Source organism: Periplaneta americana, chromosome 11, assembly GCF_040183065.1.
Source record: "Periplaneta americana isolate PAMFEO1 chromosome 11, P.americana_PAMFEO1_priV1, whole genome shotgun sequence".
NCBI lineage: Eukaryota > Metazoa > Arthropoda > Insecta > Blattodea > Blattidae > Periplaneta > Periplaneta americana.
This window is the reverse complement of record NC_091127.1, coordinates 9,502,621-9,517,710: the sequence shown is the minus strand read 5'-3', so window position 1 is coordinate 9,517,710 and position 15,090 is coordinate 9,502,621. Positions and strand designations below refer to the sequence as shown.

The 15,090-nt window shown below is 35.9% G+C and overlaps 1 protein-coding gene across 4 annotated transcripts in view; it reads right to left on the bottom strand.

Annotated features, from left to right (window-relative positions):
• Nucleotides 1–15,090, bottom strand: part of sdk (sidekick cell adhesion molecule) — a 460,070-nt gene that overhangs the window by 63,462 nt on the left and 381,518 nt on the right. For 2 of the 4 annotated variants that reach the window (XM_069838943.1, XM_069838942.1), the window contains exons 9-10: nucleotides 9,756–9,875; nucleotides 2,052–2,207 (exon numbers count right to left, since the gene is read on the bottom strand). In XM_069838943.1, the coding sequence (XP_069695044.1) occupies nucleotides 2,052–2,207; nucleotides 9,756–9,875 (276 nt within the window). Of the gene's footprint in view, nucleotides 1–2,051; nucleotides 2,208–9,755; nucleotides 9,876–14,040; nucleotides 14,105–15,090 lie in introns of those variants that run through there. The other 2 variants (XM_069838945.1, XM_069838944.1) reach the window with 2 other exon arrangements.

Sequence of the window (15,090 nt, the reverse complement as noted above, 5' to 3'; positions counted from 1 at the left end):
ATTCTGTATGCTATGCAGCAAGTAATAATGTTGTTAGTAATATATGTTAGTAGTAAAGATTAAAAGCAGGAAGCAAAAGATATTTCAAGCTTTATTCAAAAGAAACGTAAAACCAAATATCAAATATTCCTCCATGTACTGCAAAAATTAAATACTTATGTAATGACTGAAGTCAAGACTTAACTTAAAAGCAATTAAAACATATTTGTGCTATTAACAAACAAACAAGCTGTCATATAAACTATTTGTACGTAGAATCCACATCAAAGTCACATTTTTTAAAATAACGAACTGAAGTGACAATGTCACAAACAATTATCGCATCAATTTCTTCGTATTTCAATACTAACAGCAGGATTTCAGTGTAGACAGAATGCAGGTACAAATTATAGGTTATGGACACAAATTATGAAAACTATAATGGAATTAAAATGAAAAATATATCAGCTGTTATCACGCATTATTCATGAAACTGTAATCATACAGAGGCAAAAATTGACGCGAGTATGATTTTATGATGACACAAGCATGGATTAATTTGATTTTAGCTAGACAATCATTTTTTTTACTAATACTTGTTTTCAGAGCAGAAAGCTGTTATAACTATGACCAGTGAGGGAAGTGGAAAAAAAATCAGAGGCGGTATGCTACCCCAAGATTTTCCCCTGGCATAACCTGATTTAAAAAAGGCATACTCCCTTCCTTACAACATACACGTACATGATGTATACAATAAATTGTTTTGTGCAGTCAGTAACGCGAATCTTTGAAGCTTACGCAACACATTAAATTTCTTAATAAAATAATTTCAAGTTACTTCAGTTATTTACTAGATTATATTGCAATGTCCACTGAGACTTATCATTTAAAATAATGTTAAAGCTTCAAAGTGCCTTACTTAATTATTAATAAAAAGTGCAACAACAACAAAAATGACAGTCACTAAATTGGCAACAATGACCACGACAAGCTACAGACCACAGCCTTCTATACTTGAAATACTACCATTGTAAGCATCCCAGGGGTTGACTTATCAAATAAACGTGTCTAAATACACGTTGAATACAGTTTCAGAAGGCTGTGGTTTACATTTACGAAACAAACATGTAGTACGCTTTGCTGTGAAGAAATATATAAACAAATTTTTATGGATTACTTTTTTCAGTGACAGTATGTCATTTTTCACTAACGGTATGTTTTCTGGCAATAGAAACCAGTGGTGGTATTCCATACTGGTGCATACCGTCTCACTTCCCTCACTGACTATGACAATATTTAAATGCTTTCACTCATTTCTCCAGGAGACCAACAGGGTCTTTACAGTATGATTTTGAGTGTAATAATAATATAACATAGGTCATCTCGGAAGTTTTTTTCCATAACTATGCTTCAGTCAATTCTTATGGATAAAATTGTCATTATTTAGACATAACCACAAAAAGTGACAGACCATGGCCTTATAGGAAAGGTGGTCTTTTTGAGTGAGTTTGTATTCAAGGCTTAGGTCTGCATCATTGAACTGCTTAAACCAGTTTGATGCCATCCTACTACTGGCCATTCCTGCAGCTTTTACTTCACATATTTCTTCAGCTACTGGTTTTGTATTGATGCCTTTTCTTTTTTTTTTTAAATAATCACAGGAACACTACAATTGTGACTGTGTCATTGCAAATTTCCAATAACAAACTAAAGATAATAGGTACTATACATCAGAAAATTTAATAATATATATACTTCTGGAAATGTGTTTCATAACAATGTCAACAGCAGATATGAACAAATCTCCTGTTGCATTGCAACTCAAAGACAAATAAGTAGAACATTTATACAGAAAGACTTCAGAGACGACCTAGTATCATTGAACACAACTCTTCAGTTTCATCACATTATAACAAATACTAAACTGCATCTAACATCTTGTAAAGATAATTGCTCTTCTTATCAGCAAAACCACGAAACTGTTTCAAATCACACATAGGTACAATGATTATCTTTGAGTGTAAAATAAACACATCAAAGGAAGCTTGTGCATCTGGTTGAGTTTCCCTCACCTAAGACAGTCAAGAAGGCTGAGGCTTGCACCTCGCCTGCCTCATTAGCGCGAATGCAAGTGTAGTGACCAGCATCGTTCTCTCTCACTGCAGCTAACAGAAGATCCCCTTGCTCGAGCACTTGCACACGCCCTGACGCCTCCACTGCTTTGTTGTCTGAAAAAATCCATGCTAAAGCCTCTACTCTGCTGCAGATGATAAATACCTCAAAACCCCGCAGTACATTGCTTTAATAATGGAGGTTGTGTATTCTTCTAAACATGAAACATACAGGGTGGCACACGAAATGTCACACCATTTATTTTACACATAACACGTATTGATTTGTATTAAGGCTTTACAATATTATACTTACTTACAAACGGCTTTTAAGAAACCCGAAGGTTCATTGCCGCCCTCACATAAGCCCGCCAGCGGTCCCTATCCTGTGCAAGATTAATCCAGTCTCTATCATCATACCCCACCTCCCTCAAATCCATTTTAATATTATCCTCCCATCTACGTCTTGGCCTCCCTAAAGGTCTTTTTCCCTCCGGTCTCCCAACTAACACTCTATATGCATTTCTGGATTCGCCCATATGTGCTACATGCCCTGCCCATCTCAAACGTCTGGATTTAATGTTCCTAATTATGTCAGGTGAAGAATACAATGCGTGCAGTTCTGTGTTGTGTAACTTTCTCCAATATTACAATATTTGTAATATTTTACAATATTATACAGAATTAATAATTAGGATTTGGAATTTTATCTCTAATGCAGAACATGTTCCATATGACCGCTGTTTTGCCTCACAACCTCTTGAAGATGAACCCTTACATTATTTTTATTATTATTATCTTATTCAGTTTTGTGTGTAAAATTGTAGTGTACTTTGTAAATTTGTAGAGTTTTTGTAACGCAGTTTTTACTCCTGGTTGAGTGTTAGAGAAGGCCGTATGGCCTTAACTCTGCCATGTTAAATAAATCATCATTATTATTATTATTATTATTATTATTATTATTATTATTATTATTATTATTATTACATTCGTCACCAAGTCTTCAGATAGCGCATGGCACAACTCCATTAGAAGGGCTCTAAGCTACACCACATTTTCTGGCCTCCTTTGGTACACTTTCTCTTTTACGAATCCCCATAAAAAGAAATCGCACAGATTAATGTCCGGACTATGAGGCAGCCACATTTTGCAGCCCATACAGAAACTTTTGCCCCAAACATTTCTTTTTCATGCAGTATGCGGGGAGGTTCTCTCGCCCAGAATCGAGCGTTTTGTTTATTCACAACACTGTTCACATGAAAGTAGGCCTCGTCTGTAAACCATGTGTTGTGGAGCACAGCCTCTTCGTCCATTGCCCACAACGCAAATTGTAGCCTCCGCTCCTTATCTCTCTCTGTAAGTTTATGCAGAACGGTAATTTTGTAGGGATACAATTGAAGATCTGAACGCATTATCCTTTGCACTGACCGACGACCGATTCCCAACTCGGCAGAAGCCCTCCTTGTTGATTTAGAGGGACTTTGTGTCAAACACACGCGAACCACTTCGATGTTTTCAGGCGTAGGGACACTAGCGCGTCGCGGCCGCTTTTTTTTCCAACACAGAACCGTTACTTTCAAACTGTTGGGACAATCTGTAAATTGTCTGCTTGCTAGGAACCCATCTTGTATTAAAGAGAGCACGAAAACGTCTCTGAGTCCTCACAACACTCTTCGTTTCAGTGAAAAACAGAAACAACTTTCACCTTGTGTTCAACAGTCAATCGCCGTTGTTCGCCATTTCACAAATTGATGTTTGTGATCGTAGCTATGGTTACATCCGAATTGTGATGCTAACTATCGGATTTTCCATGAATTTCGGCATCCACTAGCGTAGTTTGAAACATCGAAACTACAATATTAAAATTTTAATGAGATAATTAAATGGTATGACATTTCGTGTGCCACTCTGTATTATATAACTACGTGCTCAGTAGAGTGCATTTGCTTCTTTGTGCAGTTTTTTCTACATTCTATGAAGCTTTTTTACACTTCGACATAAGCATCTACTCACTATTGATAAGCCTTATTTTGAGTATCTACATTTGTAATGTTTACTTTGAACCTTGAAAAAAATAATGGCTCTAAACACACAAATATCTTTCACTTAGAGTGTATTACACTAGATGAATAATAATGCGCACATTACATGCAGTTTCTCTGATTTTACAAAACAATTTTTCCAACACAATGCTAATTTTTCCACTATGAAATCAAACAACACTGCATGTTTGAAACTGTCTTGTGTGTTTCATCACCAACAACTATGTTGGATGTTGACTAAAGTAATTCAAAACAAAATAATATCACTAAATAAGTCAAAACAAAATAATACATTAAATTCACCATTCTCTTTAATCTATTCAACCATCTAACACACAAAATAATTGTGCTAGCTAGCTTTTATGACATTAGACGTATATAACAATACTTAAAATATATTCCAAAATAATAAATATATTTGGCTTTCAAACCAGATGCAAGGAATAATCCTTTCAAAGTTTCAGAGAAAATGTAGAATAATAAAATTTGATTCATATCCAAAATGCGTATTTCTTTTTTTATACATATAAACTATTCCGTAAAATTTTCAAATACTGCTATGGCAAGTAGCACTGGTGAGTTTAATTTTGTGCTCATACCAAAGGTACTTAGGAAGTCACGAAAATTAAATCAGTATAACTAAGCTCAGAATTCGTGCCAGCCTTCTTACTGTGCTTGACATGAAGTCATTCACACCATTTTAAAAGAATATATCTGCAGTGCTCGGGAAAATTGACACAAGTCAGTTTCCAGAAACCTTTTTTGATAATTTATTGACAACTTACGCTGGTTTATGTCGATTTGATTTTTTTCTGTATGAATTATTGTAATGGGAGAAATACTAATGTATTTTTTCCCAAGCTAGCAGATCTTCTGTAAGTTGTCAATAAATTATCAAAAAAGGTTTGTGGAAACTGACTTGTGTCACTTTTCCCGAGCACTGCAGATATGAACAATGGATGCAATGGAAAATAAACATAAACATTTCGTATCTGAAAACTCAAAAGTGAAGAGACATGTTTATATTATCAGTGTTTATCATAGGCAACACCTAAAGCTATGACAACACAATAAGCTCCTACTGTTAGTATTTGTGCTAATCTAACAGCATAAAACAGCACAATAATAGTCTTAAGTATAACATAATGTCCTTGATTGGAATTAATCTGTCGACTGACACATACAGAATTGGTGATATATATTTATTTTTTCATTAATTTATTCATTCATTCTATCAATCAATCAATCAATCAATCAATCAATCAATCAATCAATCAATCAATCAATCAATCAATCATTTATTTATTTTATTAAATAATGCTTAAGATACTTCACACAAAGCCATTCATCTTCTAATTTTCCAAAAAAAGATTTGCAGGAATATTGCTGGATTCTTCAAAGCACTGTATTTATTCATGTGGTACCAACCTACACTCTAATTATATACCGGTATATATATATATATATATATATATATATATATATATATATATATACTTACTTACATATGGCTTTTAAGGAACCCAAAGGTTCATTGCCGCTCTCACATAAGCCCACCATCGGTCCCTATCCTGTGCAAGATTAATCCAGTCTCTATCATCATACCCCACCTCCCTCAAATCCATTTTAATATTATCCTCCCATCTACGTCTCGGCCTCCCTAAAGGTCTTTTTCCCTCCGGTCTCCCAACTAACACTCTATATGCATTTCTGAATTCGCCCATACGTGCTACATGCCCTGCCCATCTCAAACATCTGGATTTTAAGTTCCTAATTATGTCAGGTGAAGAATACAATGCGTGCAGTTCTGTGTTGTGTAACTTTCTCCATTCTCCTGTAACTTCATCCCGCTTAGCCCCAAATATTTTCCTAAGAACCTTAATCTCAAACACCCTTAACCTATGTTCCTCTCTCAGAGTGAGAGTCCAAGTTTCACAACCATACAGAACAACCGGTAATATAACTGTTTTATAAATTCTAACTTTCAGATTTTTGGACAGCAGACTGGATGATAAGAGCCTCTCAACCGAATAATAACACGCATTTCCCATATTTATTCTGCGTTTAATTTCCTCCCGAGTGTCATTTATATTTGTTACTGTTGCTCCAAGATATTTGAATTTTTCCACCTCTTCGAAGGATAAATCTCCAATTTTTATATTTCCATTTCGTAGAATATTCCGGTCACGAGACATAATCATATACTTTCTTTTCGGGATTTACTTCCAACCCTATCTCTTTACTTGCTTCAAGTAAAATTTCCGTGTTTTCCCTAATCGTTTGTGTATTTTCTCCTAACATATTCACGTCATCTGCATAGACAAGAAGCCGATGTAACCCGTTTTAATTCCAAACCCTGCCTTTTATCCTGAACTTTCCTAATGGCATATTCTAGAGCGAAGTTAAAAAGTAAAGGTGATAGTGCATCTCCCCGCTTTAGCCCGCAGTGAACTGGAAAAGCATCAGATAGAAACTGACCTATACGGACTCTGCTGTAAGTTTCACTGAGACACATTTTAATTAATCGAACTAGTTTCTTGGGAATACCAAATTCAATAAGAATATCATATAATACTTCCTCCTTAACCGAGTCATATGCCTTTTTGAAATCTATGAATAACTAATGTACTGGACCCTTATACTCCCATTTTTTCTCCATTATCTGTCGAATACAAAAAATCTGATCAATAGTCGATCTATTACGCCGAAAACCGCACTGATGATCCCCAATAATTTCATTTACGTACGGAGTTAATCTTCTCAAAAGAATATTGGACAAAATTTTGTACGACGTCAACAAAAGTGATATTCCTCGAAAGTTACCACAGTTGGTTTTGTCCTCCTATATATATATATATATATATATATATATATATATATATATATATATATATATGATGATGGTCAGTGGCGAAAAAACATTTTGTCAAATATTCTCCCTTGCCCATAAGCTTCCAGACATAAATTTAAATGTAGAGGACAACCTTGTCATAGAATCAGAAAACCCAGAATATATGAATATATATATCCGAACTGCGACCGAACACAAGAGCTCCTCATTCAGTTCTCAAATTTTGTTAATTTACTCTATCTTCTTTTTTATATTGATTGCATTATTTTATTTCTATTTGTACTGTTGTAATTATATTCTGTATTCTATATATTTAAATTTAAATAATAAAAAATAAATAATAAATCTGGAAATGCAAATCAAGATTTTCAGGTATAACTCCCTGTAAAGTTGATTTGAATAATTTCGAGGGAAAAATTGTTCCGGAGCCGGGTATCGAACCTGGGACCTTTGGTTTAACGTACCTTTGGTTCGATACCCGGCTCCGGAACAATTTTTCCCTCGAAATTATTCAAATCTGGAAATGTTTCTAGACTAAAAGCTCTCCTGTAAAAGACGTTTAGAGGTAACTGCAGATAAAGCCAGAGGTAGTTTAAGGCTCTGAAAAGATGGTAAATAGAATAATACAAAGTATCTTTTGAGTTATGTACCTATTAATAACTTCTTATTGGTAACAATTCTTTTTAGAAATAAACGATGATTAACATAATTAACATTGTTATAGTTCACTTGCATGTATGTCCACTGTGGTGAATTTTTATTGTGTAGATAAGCTACTTAGTAAAATGGCGTGTGGATAAGCTTCAGGGCTTCTACCGCGTTGTCTTGGTGTTATTGGCTGACGTTTCGACCGCTGTGTTGTGGTCATCTTCGGAGCAGTTGTTGGATATTGAAATAGTCTGCCAGCTCATACGAGCTGTAGTAGTCTCGATGGGGGGGAGTACTTGCTGTGATAGGTCGTAGGTTCTCCTTGGACAACGTAGGACCAATCAGATGCCAGAAGGAGAACCTACGACCTATCACAGCAAGTACTCCCCCCCCCCCCCATCGAGACTACTATACGAGGTCTGTCTAAAAAGTATCCGACCTTTAGCCAGAAAAAATATTTCAAATACCTGACGGGGTTGGGACCCTAATCCCCTTCAAAGTAGGCCCCTTGTGCTTGCACACACTTAGCCCACCGATCCTTCCACTGCCGGAAACACCTCTGGAAGTCTTCTTTTGGAATGGTGTTCAGCTCCGTCGTCGCATTCCGCATTATCTCTTCTCTACTCTCAAAATGGGATCCTTTCAGTGGTGTCTTCAATTTTGGAAACAACCAGAAGTCGCAAGGAGCCAGGTCTGGAGAGTAGGGAGGTTGGTGAACGGTTGTAATTCCATGTCTGGCCAAGAAAGTGTGTATCAATTGGGATGAATGTGCGGGGGCGTTGTCGTGATGCAAGTGCCAGTTGTTCGCCGTCCACATGTCTGGTCTTTTGCGCCGAACTGCATCACGGAGTCGCCGGAGAACATCGTGATAGTACTCCTTTGTCACCATTTGTCCTTCCGGTGCGTATTCGTGATGCACAATTCCACGGACATCAAAGAAAACAGTCAGCATCACCTTGATTTTGCTTCGCACCTGCCGCGCTTTCTTCGGCCTTGGAGACTTGGGATGCTTCCATTGCGACGACTGTCTTTTTGTTCCTGGGTCGTACCCGTACACCCATGACTCATCTCCAGTTATCACGGTGTTCAGAAACCCAGGATCAGTGTTGGCGGTGTCCAGAAGGTCCTGTGCAACATCACGACGGAGGTCCTTTTGTTCCGGGGACAACAACTTGGGCAAGAATTTCGCAGCCACTCGGTTCATGTTCAAATCATCACGCAAAATTGCATGTGCAGAATCTTTACTCACTCCAACCTCTTCGGCAATCTCCCGCACGGTCAAACGACGATCTGCCATCACCAAATTTCGCACCCTCTCAACAACAGCTGCACTCCGAGCAGTTTGGGGCCTGCCACAATGCTGCTCACTCTCCGCTGATGTGCGGCCATCTTTGAATTGGTTGAACCACTCCTTAATTTGTGTTACACCCATCGCATCTTCCCCAAACACCTGGTGAATCTTACGAATTGTTTGACTTTGAGAATCACCAAGCTTTTGACAAAATTTGATGCAGTATCTTTGCTCAATTCGTTCAGTCATCTTGCGAGAAAACTAAATCCGACAAACACCTAGAACAGCACCTTACTTGGCGACCACCAGCCAGTGACTGGAACAAGCGAATGCGGTGAAAAAATTCAAGCATGCGCATTACAGTTCCTCCTTCCACCATGCACAGTGGCGCCGCCTTAGAATCACAACTTTACGCGGGAAAAATTAAGGTCGGATACTTTTTAGACAGGCCTCGTATATATACGAGCTGGCAGACTATTTCCTTATCCAACAACTGCTCCGAAGATGACCACAACACAGCAGTCGAAACGTCAGCCAATAACACCAAGACAACGCGGTAGAAGCCCTGAAGCTTATCCACACACATGTACACCAGCCGCGGAAGCCTACGCAAACACTTTACTTAATAAAATCTTTATAAACGTAGTACTCCTATGTCCATTAATTGTTTTTCATTCTCCATAGAAACCAACAGAAGCATGAACATTAGTGTACATCTATGTTTAGAATATCACTTTATTATTTGATGTTATAATGTAGTATTTAACATTTATGTAGATTGTAATAAATGAAGTATTTTGAATATCTATATAACTATGTAAAAATGTACATACCCTGATAAATCCATGTGACATTGGGAGTAGGTGCACCAACAGCTCGACAAGTGATTGTTGCATCTTTCCCATCAAGCACGGTTACATTTTGTGGAGGAGACTCCATCACTGGTACAGCAGCTGTGAATATACACAATTCCACAATATAGGAAACTATGAGAAGTAAATTTTTCATACAAAGTACAGAATAATGCTTTGTCACCTGGTGCATGTGTACAATAGTGAATGCAGGAGTAAGTTTTGTGGAAATAACATTCTTCTGTAAATTAACATAGCATTCTACTATCTATATAATGCAATAAGTTCATCAACATGAAACAGTATTATGCACAAGTTATTCTGGTTTCCTTTAACATCCAATTCGTCAATCTTTTCTAAATAAAAATTTATTTATTTTTTTTTTTAACTTAAAATGCTGGTATGTATATGGACATGAAAACTAAATATGATTATTTCTATACCGTAGATGATAAAATATTATGAACTTTTAAGAATATTCACAAAATATCTGTATAAATGAAATCACAAGCTAGGAAAGAAAATTACAAAATTTACGCCATACATAAAATATAAATGTATAATCCTGAAATTCTGATTCCATTACTGAATGAAGAGAGTTAATCTATTCTACTGCGAACCACAATTCATACACAAACCACATTCCAAGGACTGAATGTCCTTTATCTTCTTTCTGAGACACACGGAAATTGAATATTTCACCACAACAGTAACTGCATGTTCTCTAATAGTTTCTTCCATTTAATGTGATACTAAATACTCTGTCACACTTTCAGTGACATTATACGTGCACACTAATCTGAAGAGAAAAAAACTACAAGGCTGTATCCCATTCACATTCCCATTTTCGTAATTATATGTATATCGATATTAAAGTGAATAAATTAACAAGCCTTACATTACAGTCAATTTGATCAGTTCATAAGCACAGTAAATTTGTGCAAAATGAAATTTACACTATTAAAGAATGCAATATGAATTGCAAGAACTTCGTAAGTTTCCTTCACTTTATCAAAAGCACATTCAACAATTTATTTCTATAACGAAGCTTGTTAATATGTTCACTTTTAGGCTACACCCAAACTGAAGTTACATAACCTGTGTTATGTAACATGTCTCAGTAACCTGTTGCCATGATTTGAAGTAGAAATGAATAACATAACATCACAAAATACATCAAATGTTATGTAATATGAAAATTGTTATGAAACATGGCATAACAAGTTACTGTAACTTTTTATAACATGTTACAAAATAAAAAGCTCCGATGTAGCCTTATACTTAATTTCTTCTTCACTAGAACGAACATCTGACAGCCAATTTTTCTTGGAGGAGGGGAAAGATGTGCACTCACACACACACAGTAAATGTTAGTTTTACTTATTCAATGTATTGAAACACTCACACGTGAACAAACGAACTCGGGAAGTACTTGTTACAGACTGATTCCGATTGGTTCTGCTGTACAAGTTTGTGACGTAACATGCCAGAAATGCTATGGCACATATAGCAGCCGACCACCTTCCGAACTGCCGTCTAGTCTAAGCATCACAAATTTATACTGAATGGACACTACCAGTTTTAGCTACATACTCGTTATCTAAACATTTCAACTCCACTACTGACATCGCTGATTTCTAACAATGTTACTGTAGTATTTATAAATAAAAAATCACTGATGACTCTTTCTCATAATACAGTTATCATATAACTCATGTGATGACGGAACAACATTACAGGATCCATTCTACACAACAATTCTTCAAAGAATATAATGGTTTCAAAAAGGCTAAAATACGTTTTTCATACTTTTTCTGACAAAATATTGGAATTGAATATTACAAAACAATCAACGGTGTAAATAAAAGTTGCAGTGTACAGTGAAAACTGAGCTGTATGTTTTTAAATATTACCAAGTGTTCCATTAAAAAAAATGTGCAAATGAGAATCCCTGTGATCATCTTCCAGACAGAAAAATTATTAGCCTGGACAAGTTTGTGAGTGTTAAAACCGAAATACAATTATTGATAGAAGTGTCTTTCAAAAAATGTAACATCACCACACTGGACAGAGGTGTCAACATTTATTTTTATTATAAATGAGCTTAATTAAGCAAAAATTCGTCATGTATATTCTTATGAAAATCATTTTATCTTGAAAATCAAGCATATCCTCTTCCTCACTATTTTTCTTTTAAGTCTGAGACCTGTGGGACATAAATAAATAACACGAAAGTAGTCAACTCAAAATAACACGAAAGTAGTCAACCCATATTCTTTCTTGACTTTTCATTTCCACTGTGGAATACTTAAAAGATAATGGCGTTAATGCTAACATCTGAAACTTCTATAGTTATTTGATCCATGAAATGTTGATGTTTCCTAATGCTTCTCCTCAATTAAAAGTCTAACATCACAGTAATATTTTATTAATTGATGTTACTGATGACTTAGTACTGAAGCAGCTGGTCTTCATTCATAATTTGATGATTTCGGCATAGAGAAATATGAGGTGATGAGTAGATTGACATTTCATGGAAACGAACTCTCAAAACAGCCTGTGAAAAGTACACTAATGATGCCTTGTTGAAGTTGATTATGTTCTTGTTACTGAAAAGGTGTTTTCATTGTTTATTATTAGTTATTACCAGTACTTTCTTTTCTAATGTGTTCTTCTATAGATGTTTTAAAAATTGATATTCCAATTGTTCTCCTGTTTGGGTCTGATATAGTCTGAATTGTAATCTTTCAGTCACTTCGTATAACTAACTGTTTTATTAAAAAATAATATATAGGATAGTAATTGTTTCAGTGAGATATTAATAACTTTTCTCCTTCAAAGTATGCTTTCCACACAAAGAAAAAATTGAAAGACAGCAAATCACACCAAATTATATCAGCATTACAGGCTTTGTTCAACAATGATATCAGAATATCTTCTTGTAGGAATGTTTAATGTACTGTTTCTAAAGCCAGGTTTTGAAGTATTGATGGGTCTGTCTATTTATTTGGTTTGCTTCTTGCTACTTTTGACATATCGAGAAAACAGACTGGAGGACCTAACCTTTCCACTTTAATATCTATATTAGTTCCATATTTTTCTGTATAAATCCTTCCTAGTTTCATGTTTCTTGTTTTATTCGGACTTCCAGTGCCCGTTTTTGAGTACTGGTGGTCTTTTGAATTGTTTTAATATAAGCCTATTAGATTTCTTCCTTTTCTGCTGTGTTAAGAGTGGAGAATTATTTTTGGCTATGTAGGCTTACATCATTAGTACCGTACTTTTTTAGTATTAATGTTATTTATTAATCCAACTAAATGCTTAATTATGTACAATTTCAATTTTTTTTTTCTTTTAGACTGTAGTCATGTCCGTTATGAATACTTCACTGCTATATAGCAGGATATGTTTTATGCTTATAATTGCAGCTCATGTTCAGTGGAATACTTTCGTACGATTTTATACAGTTAATCATGTGAAAAGAGAATATAGAATAATGTTCCCTCACTAGATTGACAACTGAGAATGTGAATAGTAATTATCAAGCAAAATTCGGAAACTGCTGATAGCTAGCAGCAATTGGGACTGAGTTTCATTGTGAAAATACATTCCCCATGCAATCATAGCCAATGTATCGTACCATTGTCACAATGAGCATTACGATGAATTACGTTCCCTTGTAGCTGTCTGCAACGAATTTCACTTAGACTCACTGGGATTTAATCTCAGTTATTCAGTACCAGTATAGGAAACTGATGTTATAGCTGTTCTGCTAACAGTGCATAATATTAATCTGTTATAAATATGTCAGAGAACTTAAAACTGAAGCATTGCTTCCATGACATTCTAAGAATTATGTACAGCTTATAACATTACAATTAAGGACGTTTATTAAAGACTTTAAATAGGAACTCCTGAAAATGACAAAAACATTCAACTCAAGTTTTGCTGTGCTAGACACGAAACTGTTAAAATATTTCCTTAATATGTGAACCTAATAATCTAGAGAGTACAGGTAAAGCATCACTATCAGTACATTATTTAGAATGGACTACAACCTAAATCTCCAACACACAACAACCAACTCCTAGCTAAAGATTCCACCTCTGTTCTACATAAAAAAAAACACATCTAGGTGCTAAATGAAGTCTGTTCACCTGTGCAAATTCAACTCAAAATCAAACAAGCGTAAGCAATGTGCGTTTCAGTGCAGTGCAGGATTGATTCTACACTACCCAGGTGTCAAAATATTAATATCGAATCTTACACCCACTGCCAAAGGCTCTAGAATGAAGATCTGACTGCCGCACACGAACAATTTTAGGCGTGGCTCTGCGCGTTCCTCTCCTATGGCCCTCTGTTGTGAGCCAAGAGAAACGCCTTTTAACAACTTTTACACTACTCTAAACGAGAAGACAGGGCATCTTAGGCATGTCCACTATAAGCCAGTCTTTTGTAAGAATTTGATTAGAGGTTTGTCCATTGAGAACACGATTTCTTGATGCAGTTGGCATGTGTGTGGATCTATACAATAACTGAAGGCGTTATTTTAATAATGGTACCGGTAGAGCTTCATTTACATCGATTTTATGCTTAAAGTTAAATGTGTACAGAAAATTCAGGATGTGAAATACTTTAAGAATAATAATGGTTAAGTGAGATATGGTCCACTTTGCAATAGGTCCTTTCTACGAAAATGTCCAATGTTTACAAATGTCCACATAGAAAATTCGTCCATGCCATAAAAATGTCCTTACCTGAAAAGTCCAATGTCAGCAAGTCCTTTTCTTAAAAATGCCCTACGTTCAAAAATGTCCACAAATAAATTCGTCCATTTCCCTAAAATGTCCGACAAGGAAAATTTCAAGGCAAGTGCCGAGAAATTTATTGTCATTTCAATTATGTTATACATATTACATTTATGTAATACAAAAGCTATATCTACTGTTAAAAAAAATATCTCATTATATATAGTGCGGCAAGTATTTTCAGTATATCCATCCGGCTGATTAATGTGAAGATCACGAGTAATTTGAATTCCCCAAGTAGAGCTACCAACACTACGTTGAGTATTCTGGTGGAGGGGCTGCCTCCTTAGAACCTCCAGAAATGTTCGCATGTGTTTTAACCCCACATGCAGGGCTGCCTCTTTTATCGAGGTCTTTCTCCATGTTACCCCGGAGAGGGCCTCCACATTTGTCCCCTGGAGGATGGGTGCTCCGTCCGCTCCCTAGACCAAGATGGTCGACAATGTCTTCCACGCCGCCCTGGAGACCGCTGAAGTCTTCACACGTATCCCTGTGCAGGGGGACTCAAT